The sequence below is a fragment of the Chiloscyllium plagiosum genome, unplaced genomic scaffold (genome assembly GCF_037043375.1).
Source record: "Chiloscyllium plagiosum isolate Xiang-an unplaced genomic scaffold, Cpla_swu_hap1 HiC_scaffold_13, whole genome shotgun sequence".
Classification (NCBI taxonomy): Eukaryota; Metazoa; Chordata; class Chondrichthyes; order Orectolobiformes; family Hemiscylliidae; genus Chiloscyllium; species Chiloscyllium plagiosum.
In genome coordinates, this window is record NW_028270151.1 from 56,971,215 (window position 1) to 56,984,937 (window position 13,723).

At 39.5% G+C, this 13,723-nt stretch overlaps 1 protein-coding gene across 3 annotated transcripts in view; it reads left to right on the forward strand.

The window, feature by feature from the left end:
* The window catches only part of LOC122555895 (cholinesterase-like), a 30,735-nt gene extending 20,414 nt beyond the window's left edge, over nt 1–10,321 (forward strand). For all 3 annotated transcript variants that reach the window (XM_043702148.2, XM_043702149.2, XM_087993624.1), the window contains exons 3-4: nt 3,846–4,012; nt 9,427–10,321. In XM_043702148.2, coding sequence (XP_043558083.2) covers nt 3,846–4,012; nt 9,427–9,551 — 292 coding nt within the window. In that variant the 3' untranslated portion in view covers nt 9,552–10,321. The remainder of the gene's footprint in view (nt 1–3,845; nt 4,013–9,426) is intronic.
* The last annotated feature ends 3,402 nt before the right edge of the window (nt 10,322–13,723 follow it).

A 13,723-nucleotide genomic window follows, 5' to 3' on the forward strand; every position in this document is an offset into this window, starting at 1 on the left:
TGGTGGTGAGGGAGCGGCGGTGAAGGAGGCCCAGGACCTCCATGTCCTCGGCAGAGTGGGAGGGGGAGTTGAAATGTTGGGCCACAGGGCGGTGTGGTTGATTGGTGCGGGTGTCCCGGAGATGTTCCCTAAAGCGCTCTGCTAGGAGGCGTCCTGTCTCCCCAATGTAGAGGAGACCGCATCGGGAGTAGCAGATACAATAAATGATATTGGTGGATGTGCAGGTAAAACTTTGAATGTGGAAGGCTCCTTTAGGGCCTTGGATGGAGGTGAGGGAGGTGGTGTGGGTGCAGGTTTTACAATTCCTGCGGTGGCAGGGGAAGGTGCCAGGATGGGGGGGGGTTGTAGGGGGGTGTGGTCCTGAACAGGTAGTCACAGAAGGAACGGTCTTCGCGGAAGGCGGAAAAGGGTGGGGAGGGAAATATATCCCTGGTGGTGGGGTCATTTTGGAGGTGGCGGAAATGTCGGCAGATGATTTGGTTTGCTCCTCGGATGCTGCCTGAACTGCTGTGCTCTTCTAGCACCACTAAATCCAAACTCTGTGGATAGCACTATGTCCTCCATATTCTCATGATGTTAACCAGATACCTTCTTCATCTCTCTTCAGGATCTTATAATGCACCAGACAGTGTTATCCCTTCCTAGACATTTGCCAGCTACACTGCATTATTTACCAATAACCCAGTAGTTGCTTTTCTCTAAGAACTCTTCCAAATTCCATACTAACTGATTTTCGGCAGATTAGAAAAGATATTAATTTCTACCAATTGTTTTAAATTCTTTGAAATAACTCTTATATAAAGTTAATGTGACACAGCTGAACATGAAGAACAATTCCTCTCTCACTTAAGCTGGAGAGATCAAATAACAGTCCCTATGACTTCCAACTACAGTTTATGACCCCTGCTACTTACGTGCTATAAGTAGATTTTAAACTAAAGTTTCACTTTTAAATAAAGCTTTACTATTTCCACTCTGAACACTTTCGTTACTAATTATCTTTTCTTAATGAAAAGCATCTGTTTGAACTCCACTGATGCAGGTGAAATTCAGTACCAAGCCACTAAATGAAGCTTGTTTGGATTCCACAAACAACTAGAGGACCCCCGACAGCTTTGTTCTGTATTTTGTAATCTGTCTTTGTCACTCTTCGCTTAATCTTTGGATGTAACAATTTGTTTGAATTATCTACATCTGTACTGAAGTTTCAATTGTTTATCTCTACCGGTCTTGACCTTCCCAGAACCCTGCCGCCCTCATCCTGTGGTAATGGGTGTTTTTGGAGGTCATGTTTCTACCATTTATTACTGTATCTTCCCTAATAATGCCTCTTTATTGCCTGTAAACATTTGCTCAAGGAATGCAACTAATCTTTTCACACCAGTTTGTTGTTCACCTTTCTAATTCTACAATTACCTAAGCAGTTCAAAATACCATAGGATTAGACTTTTCCTTCTACTTTTTACTCAATCAAGCTAAATCACTAAATCAAGCCTTACAAAAATGCCCCTTACTAAAATGCTTATATGTTTAGAATTGCCTATTTACAGAACCTGATTAACTTCCCTATTGTTTCTTCCTATGGAGAATCTCATTCAGTATATCTACATGGAGACCACAAGTCTAGCTGTAAGCATTTATATGTAACTATTAAACCCTTTCAGCCATCTTGTATTAGCTAAATACCCCAAGCGGCCATTTTGTCAACTTAGTCATGGGCCACTACAACAAATACACAGTACTGTTGCGACTAATTTATTGTCCAACTTATTTAGAGTCATAGAGATGTACAGCATGGAAACAGACCCTTCGGTCCCACCCGTCCATGCCAACCAGATATCCCAACCCAATCTCGTCCCACCTGCCAGCACCCAGCCCATATCCCTCCAAACCCTTCCTATTCATATACCCATCCAAATGCCTCTTAAATGTTGCAATTGCATCAGCCTCCACCACTTCCTCTGGCAGCTCATTCCATACATGTTCACCCTCTGCATGAAAAGGTTGTCCCTTAGGTCTCTTTTATATCTTTCCCCTCTCACCCTAAACATATGCCCTCTAGTTCTGGACTCCCTGACCTGACGGAAAAGACTTTGTCCATTTATCCTATCCATGCCCTTCATAATTTTGTAAACTTCTATAAGGTCACTCCTCAGCCTCCAACGCTCCAGGGAAAACAGCCCCAGCCTGTTTAGCCTCACCCTGTAGCTCAGATCCTCCAATCCTGGCAACATCCTTGTAAATCTTTTCTGAACCCTTTCAAGTTCCACAACATCTTTCCAATAGGTAGGAGACCAGAATTGCACTCAATATTCCAACAGTGGCCTAACCAATGTCCTGTATAGCCGCAACATGACCTCCCAACTCCTGTACTCAATACTCTGACCAATAAAGGAAAGCATATCAAATGCCTTCTTCACTATCCTATTCGTATGTTTTTGGTTAATAGTCATCTATACAAGGAAATGTCAGGATACTGTCCTTTTAATAATTTGTGAAGGCCTATGTCGCATCTCCTTCTCTACATTAACGCTATACTTAATACTTTATTGTAGCATTTTTTTTTCCTTAGCAACAGCAAGATACTATTGCTGAAAGTATCAGGAAAATACTTGTACAAAACTAAAAGTACTGCTGGTGCCGAGAATTTGAAACAAAAATAAAAATGTTGGCATTGCTCAGCAGAACTGGTGGCATCTGTGAAAGAGAAAAAGTTCAACCTAAAATATTATTTCTGGTTCTGGCTTCACAGAAAAATATTCACGTTGGCTGTGCAAACTTTCCTTTCTTTTACATCCTTTTTGCAGCCTTAAAGGATTTAGGCCCAAGGGATTTTAAAGTTGTATTTACTGAGGATCAGCACTGACCTTTTGTTCTGAAATAAGAATTTCTTATTTTGTGAAATAATTCAGCAGTCAAATATTAGTTAATGTTGCTTTAAATAAGAACATTGTGGTTACCTTAAACCTTTAATATCGACTCTGTGATTGAGATATTGTACGTGTGTCTTTGACACTTCCAATAACGAATAATCACAAATGAACGCTGTGTTGCTCTTCACCAGAAATGATTGGTAACTCAGTTACAGGGGCTATCTAAATTTAAATGTAAGAGTTTATTTTACTTATTCTGCAGTGACCCTCAGTGCTATTCACTATGACCATCGTTATATTTCACTTCTTTTGCCTTTTATTTTCTTGTGACCTTACCATCTTAGCTTGTTGATACTCCTTATCAAGGCATGTTGGTAAATTCAGTCTGTAATGATAATGTCATGGGTTAATGCATGTGATACTTAAAAGTACAAAATGTAAAGATTGGCATTGTTGAATTGTACACATAGCCAGATAAATCCCTTGCACACAAAGGAGGATCAAATGCAGATGGGATCTGCTTACAAGTAAATTCACTAACAGTCCTAAAAGTGTGAATGCACTTAATACTTCTGCTTTTTGAAAAATCAACAAACACTGTTTATGACTCTATAACTACACAAAGATCGAAGTTGCTGGAAAAAGCTCAACCGATCTGGCAGCATGTGTGCAGAGAAATCAAAATTAACGTTTCAGGTCAGGTGACCCTTCCTCAGAACCCAAAATGTTAATTTTGATTTCTCTTCACACATGCTGCACCTGCTAAGCTTTTCCAATAGCTTCTGTTTTAGTTTCTGATTTACAGCATCCGCAGTTCTTTCGGTTTTTAGACACAACTAGCTGTTTTGCTAATGTTTTGGCAATTACTAGCTGTGGTTAAAGAATTCTGAAATAGGTTCTTCCTACTGTCAAGCTATTGCTTTTTTTTGTAACAGAGTTAAATATTAATATTTTTATATTATTATTTCAAAGTAACCCAAACGAATCCAAAATGCAAGGAGTGGAGTGGCCTGAATATACGCAGTTAGGACAACAATACATAACTTTAAACACTGAAGCACCAAGTATTTATGTGAAACACCGTGCTCAGCAGTGTGCCTTTTGGAATCAATTTCTTCCTAAACTACTTCAAAGAACAGGTATAAATGATACATAACAAAACTTTTTTATTCATAGAATGAGCGTCAGCAATGAGACCAGCATTTGTTGCTTATCTTTAAGTTTCCTTGAGACCAACATTATCCATCTATTGTAGGTACTATTTTCCCATCAGCTCAGTACCATAGAACACCAGTAAATTAAATGATAAAATGCCTATTAATTTCAAATACACTGTTCAACCAATCTATGCTTAAGGAAAACAATTAAAAATTTAATGGAAGGGTTTTATACAAGGTCTGAGACTTCCATCAACAAAAATGAAATAAAGCATAGAATGTTGTACCTGTTAAGATTAGAAGTTAATTCATAAGTATGTTGCATAAAATTGAACATATTTTCAAGAATTAAGGATTAATCACTTCAAAAATGAACAAACCTACTTCAAGGTTATGAATGCAAGCTAGCTAATTGGGAATTGCTGAAGTTATTATTAGTTTTACTAAATTTGCATTATATTGGGAAAAGGTAAATTTTTCTATTCCACTTGTGAATTTTGAAAGGGGCTTCTTCAACCTCTATTCCAGCCTTTGCATTCCTTGTTGTAGGCTTTGCTTCTATTTTACTGAGGCCAACTAAGATGCCAATTTTGGAACCATTAATTCCCTTTGGTGTAATCACCTCCTGTAGCAACATGATTTAAAGGTTGTCATAATGTGGGCTTCAACTTGATAGCAGGAGCCAAATTTTGAGTCTGTAATGCATTCAGGATGATTCATAACTCAGTTTCCAAGGCTAGAATTTTAATGGTATCAGACCATGACCATATTTTGACAAGAGCCCAAGTGAGGTTCCTCAAGTTAATACAGTTCAAAATAGATAGCTCAAATGATTAAACTTATTGATGATCAGGTATGAGTTAGCTCCCCTTCTTTGTTCATCTACCCCTTTGGTTGGTTGCAACAAAGTTAATTTAAAGAAGGATCCCTCACCTGTGGATGTCTTTCTCCCAGATCGAATGAATTAATGTTCTAAAAGTAGCCAATTTAACCGAGCTTTGTTGAGTAAATATAAGAGTGAATTTATTAGTTTGCAAACAGGATATGAATTAACAACATTGCAAGCATACACACAGATTAAGTAGAAGAAGTGAGTCCAAAAAGAATAAAAGTTACAAGATATAAACATAGTTTCTCTGGGTGGTTCATGAAGAGTAGGTAGTGGAATATAGGTAGTTGGACAGTCAATTTAAAAATGTTTGGCTTTGTCATTCGATCCTTTTGTTTTGTTTCCTTTTGATGGTGGTTGGCTGGCAGTAGCCATAGAAAGAGAGTCGTCCTCCTGTTGCCTTGATTCCTTTTGACTGGCTTGACTAGAGTCATAGAGGTGTACAGCATGGAAACAGACCCTTCGGTCCCACCCGTCCATGCCAACCAGATATCCCAACCCAATCTAGTCCCACCTGCCAGCACCCGGCCCATATCTCTCCAAACCCTTTCTATTCGTATACCCATCCAAATGCCTCTTAAATGTTGCAATTGTACTAGCCTCCACCACTTCCTCTGGCAGCTCATTCCATACACGTACCACCCTCTGTGTGGAAACGTTGCCCCTTAGGTCTCTTTTATGTCTTTCCCCTCTCACCCTAAACCTATGCCCTCTAGTTCTGGACTCCCCGACCCCAGTGAAAAGACTTTGCCTATTTACCCTATCCACGCCCCTCATAATTTTGTAAAACTCTATAAGGTCACCCCTCAGCCTCCAACGCTCCAGGGAAAACAGCCCCAGCCTGTTCAGCCTCTCCCTATAGCTCAAATCCATCACCCCGGCAACATCCTTGTAAATCTTTTCTGAACCCTTTCAAGTTTCACAACATCTTTCCAATAGGAAGGAGACCAGAATTTACTGCAATATTCCAACAGTGGCCTAACCAATGTAGTGTACAGCCGCAACATGACCTCCCAACTCCTGTACTCAATACTCTGACCAATAAAGGAAAGCATATCAAATGCCTTCTTAACTATCCTATCTACCTGCGACTCCACTTTCAAAGAGCTATGAACCTGCACTCCAAGGTCTCTTTGTTCAGCAACACTCCCTAAGTGTATAAGTCCTGCTAAGATTTGCTTTCTCAAAATGCAGCACCTCACATTTATCTGAATTAAACTCCATCTGCCACTTCTCAGCCTATTAGTCCATCTGGTCAAGATCCTATTGTAATCTGAGGTAACCCTCTTCGCTGTCCGCTACACCTCCAATTTTGGTGTTATATGCAAACTTACTAACTGTACCTCTTATGCTCGCATCCAAATCATTTATGTAAATGATAAAAAGTAGAGGACCCAGCACCGATCCTTGTGGCACTCCACTGGTCACAGACCTCCAGTCTGAAAAAAAACCCTCCACCACCACCCTCTGTCTTCTACCTTTGAGTCAGTTCTGTATCCAAATGGCTAGTTCTCCCTGTATTCTATGACATCTAACCTTGCTAATCAGTCTCCCATGGGGACCCTTGTCGAACGCCTTACTGAAGTCCATATAGATCACATCTATTGCTCTGACCTCATCAATCCTCTTTGTTACTTCTTCAAAAAACTCAACCAAATTAGTGAGACATGACTTCCCACACACAAAGCCATGTTGACTATCCCTAATCAGTCCTTGCCTTTCCAAATACATGTACATCCTGACCCTCAGGATTCCCTCCAACAACTTGCCCACCATCGAGGTCAGGCTCACTGGTCTGTAGTTCCTTGGCTTGTCCTTACCACCCTTCTTAAACAGTGGCACTATGTTTGCCAACTTCCAGTCTTCCGGCACCTCACCTGTGACTGTTGATGATACAAATATCTCAGCAAGAGGCCCTGCAATCACTTCTCTAGCTTCCCACACAGTTCTCGGGTACATCTGCTCAGGTTCTGGGGATTTATCCACTTTTATGCGTTTCAAGACCTCCAGCACTTTCTCCTCTGTAATCTGGACATTTTGCAAGATGTCACCATCTATTTCTCTACATTCTATATCTTCCATATCCTTGTCCACAGTAAATACTGATGCAAAATACTCATTTAGTATCTCCTCCATTTTCTGCGGCTTCACACAACGGCCACCTTGCTGATCTTTGAGGGGCCCTATTCTCTCCCGAGTTACCTTTTTGTCCTTAATATATTTGTAAAAGCCCTTTGGATTCTCCTTAATTCTATTTTCCAAAAATATCTCATGTCCCCTTTTTGTCCTCCTGATTTTCCTGTTAAGTATACTCCTACTTCCTTTATACTCTTCTAAGGATTCACTCAATGTATCTTCTCTATACCTTACATATGCTTCCTTCTTTTTCTTCACCAAACGCTCAATTTCTTTAGTCATCCAGCACTCCCGATACCTACCAGCCTTTCCTTTCACCCTAACAGGAATCTACTTTCTCTGGATTCTCGTTATCTCATTTCTGAAGGCTTCCCATTTTCCAGCAGTCCCTTTACCTGCAAACATCTGCCCTCAATCAGCTTTCAAATGTTCTTGCCTAATACCGTCAAAATTGGCCTTTCTAAACTTCAACTTTTAGATCTGGTCTATCGTTTTCCATCACTATTTTAAATCTAATAGAATTATGGTTGCTGGCCCCAAAGTGCTCCCCCACTGACACCTCAGTCACCTGCCCTGCCTTATTTCCCAAGAGTAGGTCAAGTTTTGCACCTTCTCTCGTAGGTACATCCACATACTGAATCAGAAAATTGTCTTGTACGCACTTAACAAATTCCTCTCCATCTAAACCTTTAACACTATGGCAATCCCAGTCTATGTTTGGAAATTTAAAATTCCCTACTTTAACCACCCTATTATTCTTACAGATAGCTGAGATCTCCTTACAAGTTGATTTCTCAATTTCTCTCTGACTATTAGGGGATCTATAATACAATCCCAATAAGGTTATCATCCCTTTCTTATTTCTCAGTTCTACCCAAACCTAACTTCCTTGGATGTATTTCTGGGAATATCCTCCCTCAGCACAGCTGTAATGCTATCCCTTATCAAAAATGCCCTTCTCCTTCGTCTCTTGCCTCCCTTTCTATCCTTCCTGTAGCATATGTATCCTGGAACATTAAGCTGCCTGTCCTACCCATCCCTCAGCCAAGCTAACTTCCTTGTCTCATTCGGAGCAACAGAGTCATTTTACTTGCAATGAATTGTTGACTAGTGAGTAGTTCATTGCTGTGACCTTCATAACATTCTAGCATTCAAATCTAGGCCAGTTACATGGATTTCTCAGTTCACTACCAGCACATGTTCTCCCACGGGTACACAGAGATCAGAGTTGCAGTTGGGTTTGAACCCCATTTTATGTATATTTCTGGAAGGGCAAAACACACAAAAATGTCTGCAAGAGGTCCCTTTCAGCTGAGAGGTGAGAGAGAGTCATTCGCTTCATTGTCTCTCGCTCTGTCTAAAGTTTCCCTCACACTCTACAGGTCTGAAATTCCAGGGTACCACTTGAGAATTTGTCAGATATAATTATATTATATCTACAGCTTTTTTTCTCCGTAATTCTCTTTAAACTACAAAATTTATATTTTTAAGTTTTAATACATCAATAATACTTATGATACAATGTCATGACATTGCCACTGCAGAGCAAATTAAATAAGATTCCCTATCATTTCATTTTCAGAATGAAAAGAAATGTTGCTGATTACCACACACTGCAACTGATCCTAGTACCTAAGTGTAGGATAAAGAAAGATATTTGTTGAGCATTCTTTTTGTTTGATTATGGAAAAATTATGAATGGAACTCAACTTAAACTGTCTAATCATATCACCTCAACAATAGGCTGTCCACATTTGGCTTTTTGTGTAGTGTTTCACTGTTTGAGCTTTTGCTGTAATTACAAGCTGAATGTTGCTGTACATTCTGAAAAAATCATTCATTAATGGTTAGCCCAAATATCAGTTTCTACAGCTCTGATTAGCTCTGTATCTTTTGCTGACTTGAAGTGGGATATGAACTTGTGATAAAGAGTGAAGCAGATAAAGTTAATATTTGTTTTGCTTTGTTTTATTTCCTTTTTATAGAATAATGATTGGAAATGTGCCAGGAATCTTGTGTGTTAATGTGATATTTATGTAAGTGATTTAATGCAACCAAAAAAGGATAAATTCCATATTGGAGAGGCATATCCCTTTGCTGTTCAGAAATAAATTTAGAACACGGAGCTTTTTGCCTATGTGATAACACCAGTGGGAAATACTGCAGACTTAAAAATTAAAACAGTGTGATTTGTGACAATAAAGCTGCTTAGATTGAAATATCTTGTTCTATTAAAACTTGAGTGTATAATTTTTCCAGAGTGTAAATGTTTAAATCCCAGTTCAGTATTAATTTAGTATATTAACTTAATTTCCTTAGTAGGAACTGCCATTTAAAAGGATAAATTCATAAATGGCATTTTGTTTTTCAGCATACATGGATGAAGCAGACCAACGGTGGAAGCAGGAATTCCATCGATGGAACTCTTATATGTCAGATTGGAAAAGTAAATTCAATGCTTATAACAGAAAAATAGATAGTTGTACTAGTGTTTAAACATTTTCCCTTTGCAAAATCACTTGTGACAAATAGGAAAAGCTCTGTTTGCTTAAATGCTTGCTAAGTTTTCAATGGTATTATAGCCTTACGTTATTAACTCCTAAGTGAAAAATATGTTATATAGTATCAGTAATAATTAATATACACATATTTATAAAATGTTTCATTGTAAAAGCCCTGCTATCAATTCCAAGACCACTGCAAAGATTTTGTTGCATTTTAGGTTTTTTTTTCTCAACCTCAGTTTTCTCATTTAATCTATTATTTTCTCTAGCAGTTTTCTGCTTTTGGTTTTGTCCTATTCCCTGGTTTTCATTTGAATTAGAATGTATTTACTTTTCAATTTGAATCTTTCACCTCATTTTTGTATTTCCAATATGATGCTGTATTTCTACTTTACCTGAATTAAACCTGTTGTTTTTGTTTAGCTATTCTTTTCATAAAATAATTTAAATAGTAACAGGAAGACCAATTAATAAAATCAGAATTTGTCAAAATATCCATGAGGGTATCACATTTGCTATCATACAGTAATGGTGCAGTAACCTCAGGTGAGGATTGCTAACTATCAATAGCTCATCAGTATGAAGTATTGAGTAGGGTGCATTTGCTGCATTTCTATGAGAAAGTCAAACTAAGCACATAGCAGAAAATTAGAGTTGGCATGAACTGACACCAAACAGTTTCTTTTAGAGCCAGAAAGTGTTCAAGCATGTTGGATAAAATATTGGGCACTCTTTCAACATTGTGCTAATTGTGAATTACTACCAATGAACTCGTGAAAACTAACTCTCGTAAGTGTGAAGCTTAATTTCTTCGGGTTTCAACAATTCTTTGATGATTTTAAAATATTTACTTCTCCTTTTTGTTTCTCCTCTCTTGCTAATCAACCTTTCTTTTCATCTCTTTACTTACTTTTCTGTTTGAATTGAAATTGAATTCACCCATTCTAATTTACATTGATTAGTCATTCCTTGTACTGTTAATTTTCAAATTTTTACATCTGATTGCTTAAGGAGATGCTGTTCATAGTTGCTCACTTTGCTCACTTTCAAACCTTCTCCATACTTACTGGCCACAGAGGAGCATTCCTAATGTAGTTCAACAAGTTGATAATCCTCCTGTGAACCATTCAAAAAGTTCCTCATCAATATAAGAAAAGTGTGTTAAGAACCAAACAAACAAACCTTGGTTTCACATGTTCTGATTGACACCATTAGCAGATCTTCATCAGCTTATATTTTAGCAACTTCTCAGACAAAACCTTGTTGAAATGGCCAACAACTCTAATTTGGGTGGCATGGTGGCACAGTGGTTAGCACTGCTGCCTCACAGCGCCAGAGATCCGGGTTCAATTCCCGCCTCAGGCGACTGACTGTGTGGAGTTTGCACATTCTCCCTGTATGTGCGTGGGTTTCTTCTGGATGCTCCGGTTTCCTCCCACAGTCCAAAAATGTGCAGGTTAAGTGAATTGGCCATGCTAAATTGCCCGTAGCGTTAGGTGAAGGGGTAAATGTAGGGGAACGGGTCTGGGTGGGTTGCGCTTCGGCGGGTCAGGGTGGACTTGTTGGGCCGCAGGGCCTGTTTCCACACTATAAGTCAGTAATCTAATGGAAAGAGGCATTGAGCTCAGCTCTATAGCAAATTAATATCCATTTTCACTCAGAAGTAAAGTCTGTATGTAATGCAGCTATAAAATTCTAAATGCTAGACTGCTGGTCTGTTATATAATTTTATTCGTGGTCATAGTTTATATTTCCACAGATTTTTACTTAACATGCCACAGGTATTTTGTTTTTGCTGGGGAAAATGAGGTAAAGGGGCTGTCAATGTGAGGGGAAAAGATTTAAAAGGGATGGTTTGATGGAAAGCACTGAGAATCCAAGACAGTACATAAGAGTGAGGGAGAAAGAATGTGTGCACATGTATGAGCATGATGAATGGAAAATATATGTACATGTGAGATTGTGTGGGTAAGTGTGTATGAGTGTGAATGAGTGTGAAAGAGTGAGGGAGGGAGAGTGCATGTAAGAGAGTGATGGAGGGAGCAAGTGTGCATGTGAGTGAGGGTGAGGGAGCGAGAGCATGTGTACATGTGAGGGAGAGAGTGTATGTGTCAGGTAGGGTGAGTGAATGAGCATGTGGGAGAAGTGGACAGAGTGAGAATTTGGAAGGGAGGCAGAGAGGGATTTTGTGGGAAGGAGGAAGAGAGGGAGTGTGTGCGCTGAAAACAATGGGCTTGATAGAGTAGATAGGGAGAAACTGTTCTTTAAACTGATTTGCAAAAAGTGAAAATGTGATTCAAGTAAAATCTTTTTCACACAGAATACTGAAGGTTTTGGCATGAAGGGAGCTGTGATAGAAGCAGGTTCAAGTGAGACATTCAATATGGCATTGAATGAATATTAAGAAGAAATAATGTCTTAGGTATGTGTATACAGGAGGAAATTGGCTATGGGTAATAATGCTCATTTTAAGTACTAGTGCTATGTAATGGGCCAAATGGCCTCTCCTGCAACAGAACACTTCTGATTCTGTGATTGTGTATATGTAAGGGAAGGAGGGTGGAAGGGAGAGAAAGTGTGTGTGTGAGTGTGTCAGATACTGGGAGAATGAATGTCTGTTTGTGGAAAAGTGAGGGAGGTTATACAAATTTGTAATAGGATGTGTGAGTAAAGGGTGGATATATGGGTGGCATGGTGACTCAGTGGTTAGCTCTACTGCCTCACAATGCCAGGGACCCAGTTCAATTCCAGGCTTGGGCAACTGTCTGTGTAATTTTACCCACATATGCATGGATTTCCTCCGGGTGCTCTGGTTTTCTCCCACAGTCCAAAGGTGTGTGGGTTAGGTGGATTGGCTGTGCTAAATTGCCCATAGTGTCCAGGGATGTGCAGACTAGATGGATTAGCCATGGGCATGCAGGGAAACAGGGATTGGGTAGAGGGTGCGTCTGGATGGGTTGTTCATTGGAGAGGTGGTGTGAACTCAATAAGCTGAATAGCCTGCTTCCACACGTTAGGGATGCTATGACTATGAAGTGTGAAGCGTGAAATGGAAGGAAGGAATGCAAGGAAGGAAGGGTGATTGTATTTGTGAGGGAGTGTGAGCATGAGGGAAGCTATGAGATTATGGGATGAAAGTTGAAGGGTGTATGATGGAATGTGACTGAATAAGTGAGGATATGAGTGTGTGAGTGTGAAAGAAGGAGAATAGTAAAAAATACAAATGTGTGGAGGAGGCAGCGAGAGTGTGGGCAGGATGGAGAGAGAGTTTGTGTTTATAAGAGAGAGTGTAGACACACACCACCCTTCCCCTTTTCCTTCTCCTCCTTCCCAAACATCTACCTACATACGGGCTGGGAGAGGAGGCAAACCTGAAAAGCAACCCAATTCAGCCCTTCAGTTTCTATGAATTCCATCTAGGACCACTCAGTGTGTCTGCCTCCAAAGATTGATACAAAGTCCATGTTAGTTATACCCAGCAATAGCTCAGATAATTGATTGATTAATTGATTTTCATTTATATAGATGATTGATTTACATACAAATACATGATTTAGGATCAGAAGTAGGCCACTTGGCCCCTTCAACCTGCTCATTTCTCACTTCATTTTTCAATCCTCATTGAACACAGGAAAAATACCAGGGAATTGAAAGTCTGTGAATTTTACACCATTATTTATAAAAAATGCAAGAGATAGGCCACATACCTATAAACCAGTCAGTCTGACTTCATGGTATGTGAATTAGTTTAATCAATTCTGAGAAGATAGGAAATTATAGGCTTGTTAGCCTGACATCAGTTGTTTGTAAGATTTTAGAGTACAGTATTGATGATGAAATTGTAGTACTTGGACATGCATGGTAAAATAGGACTGAGTCAGCACAATATCCTCAAGGGGAGATCATGTTTGACAAATCTGTTAGAATTCTTTGAGGAATTAGTTAGACAAAGGAGAACCAGCGGATGAGATGTATTTGGATTTCGGGAAGGCCTTTGACAAGGTGCCACATAGAAGACTGCTAAAGAAAATAATAGTCAATAGTGTTCGGAGCAAGGGACTGGCATGGACAAAGGATTGGCAGAAGGCAGAGAGTGGGGATAAAGGGTTTTCTTTTTACGAGCGACGAGTGGAGTTTCACAGAGGTGAGTTTTGGGACCACTAT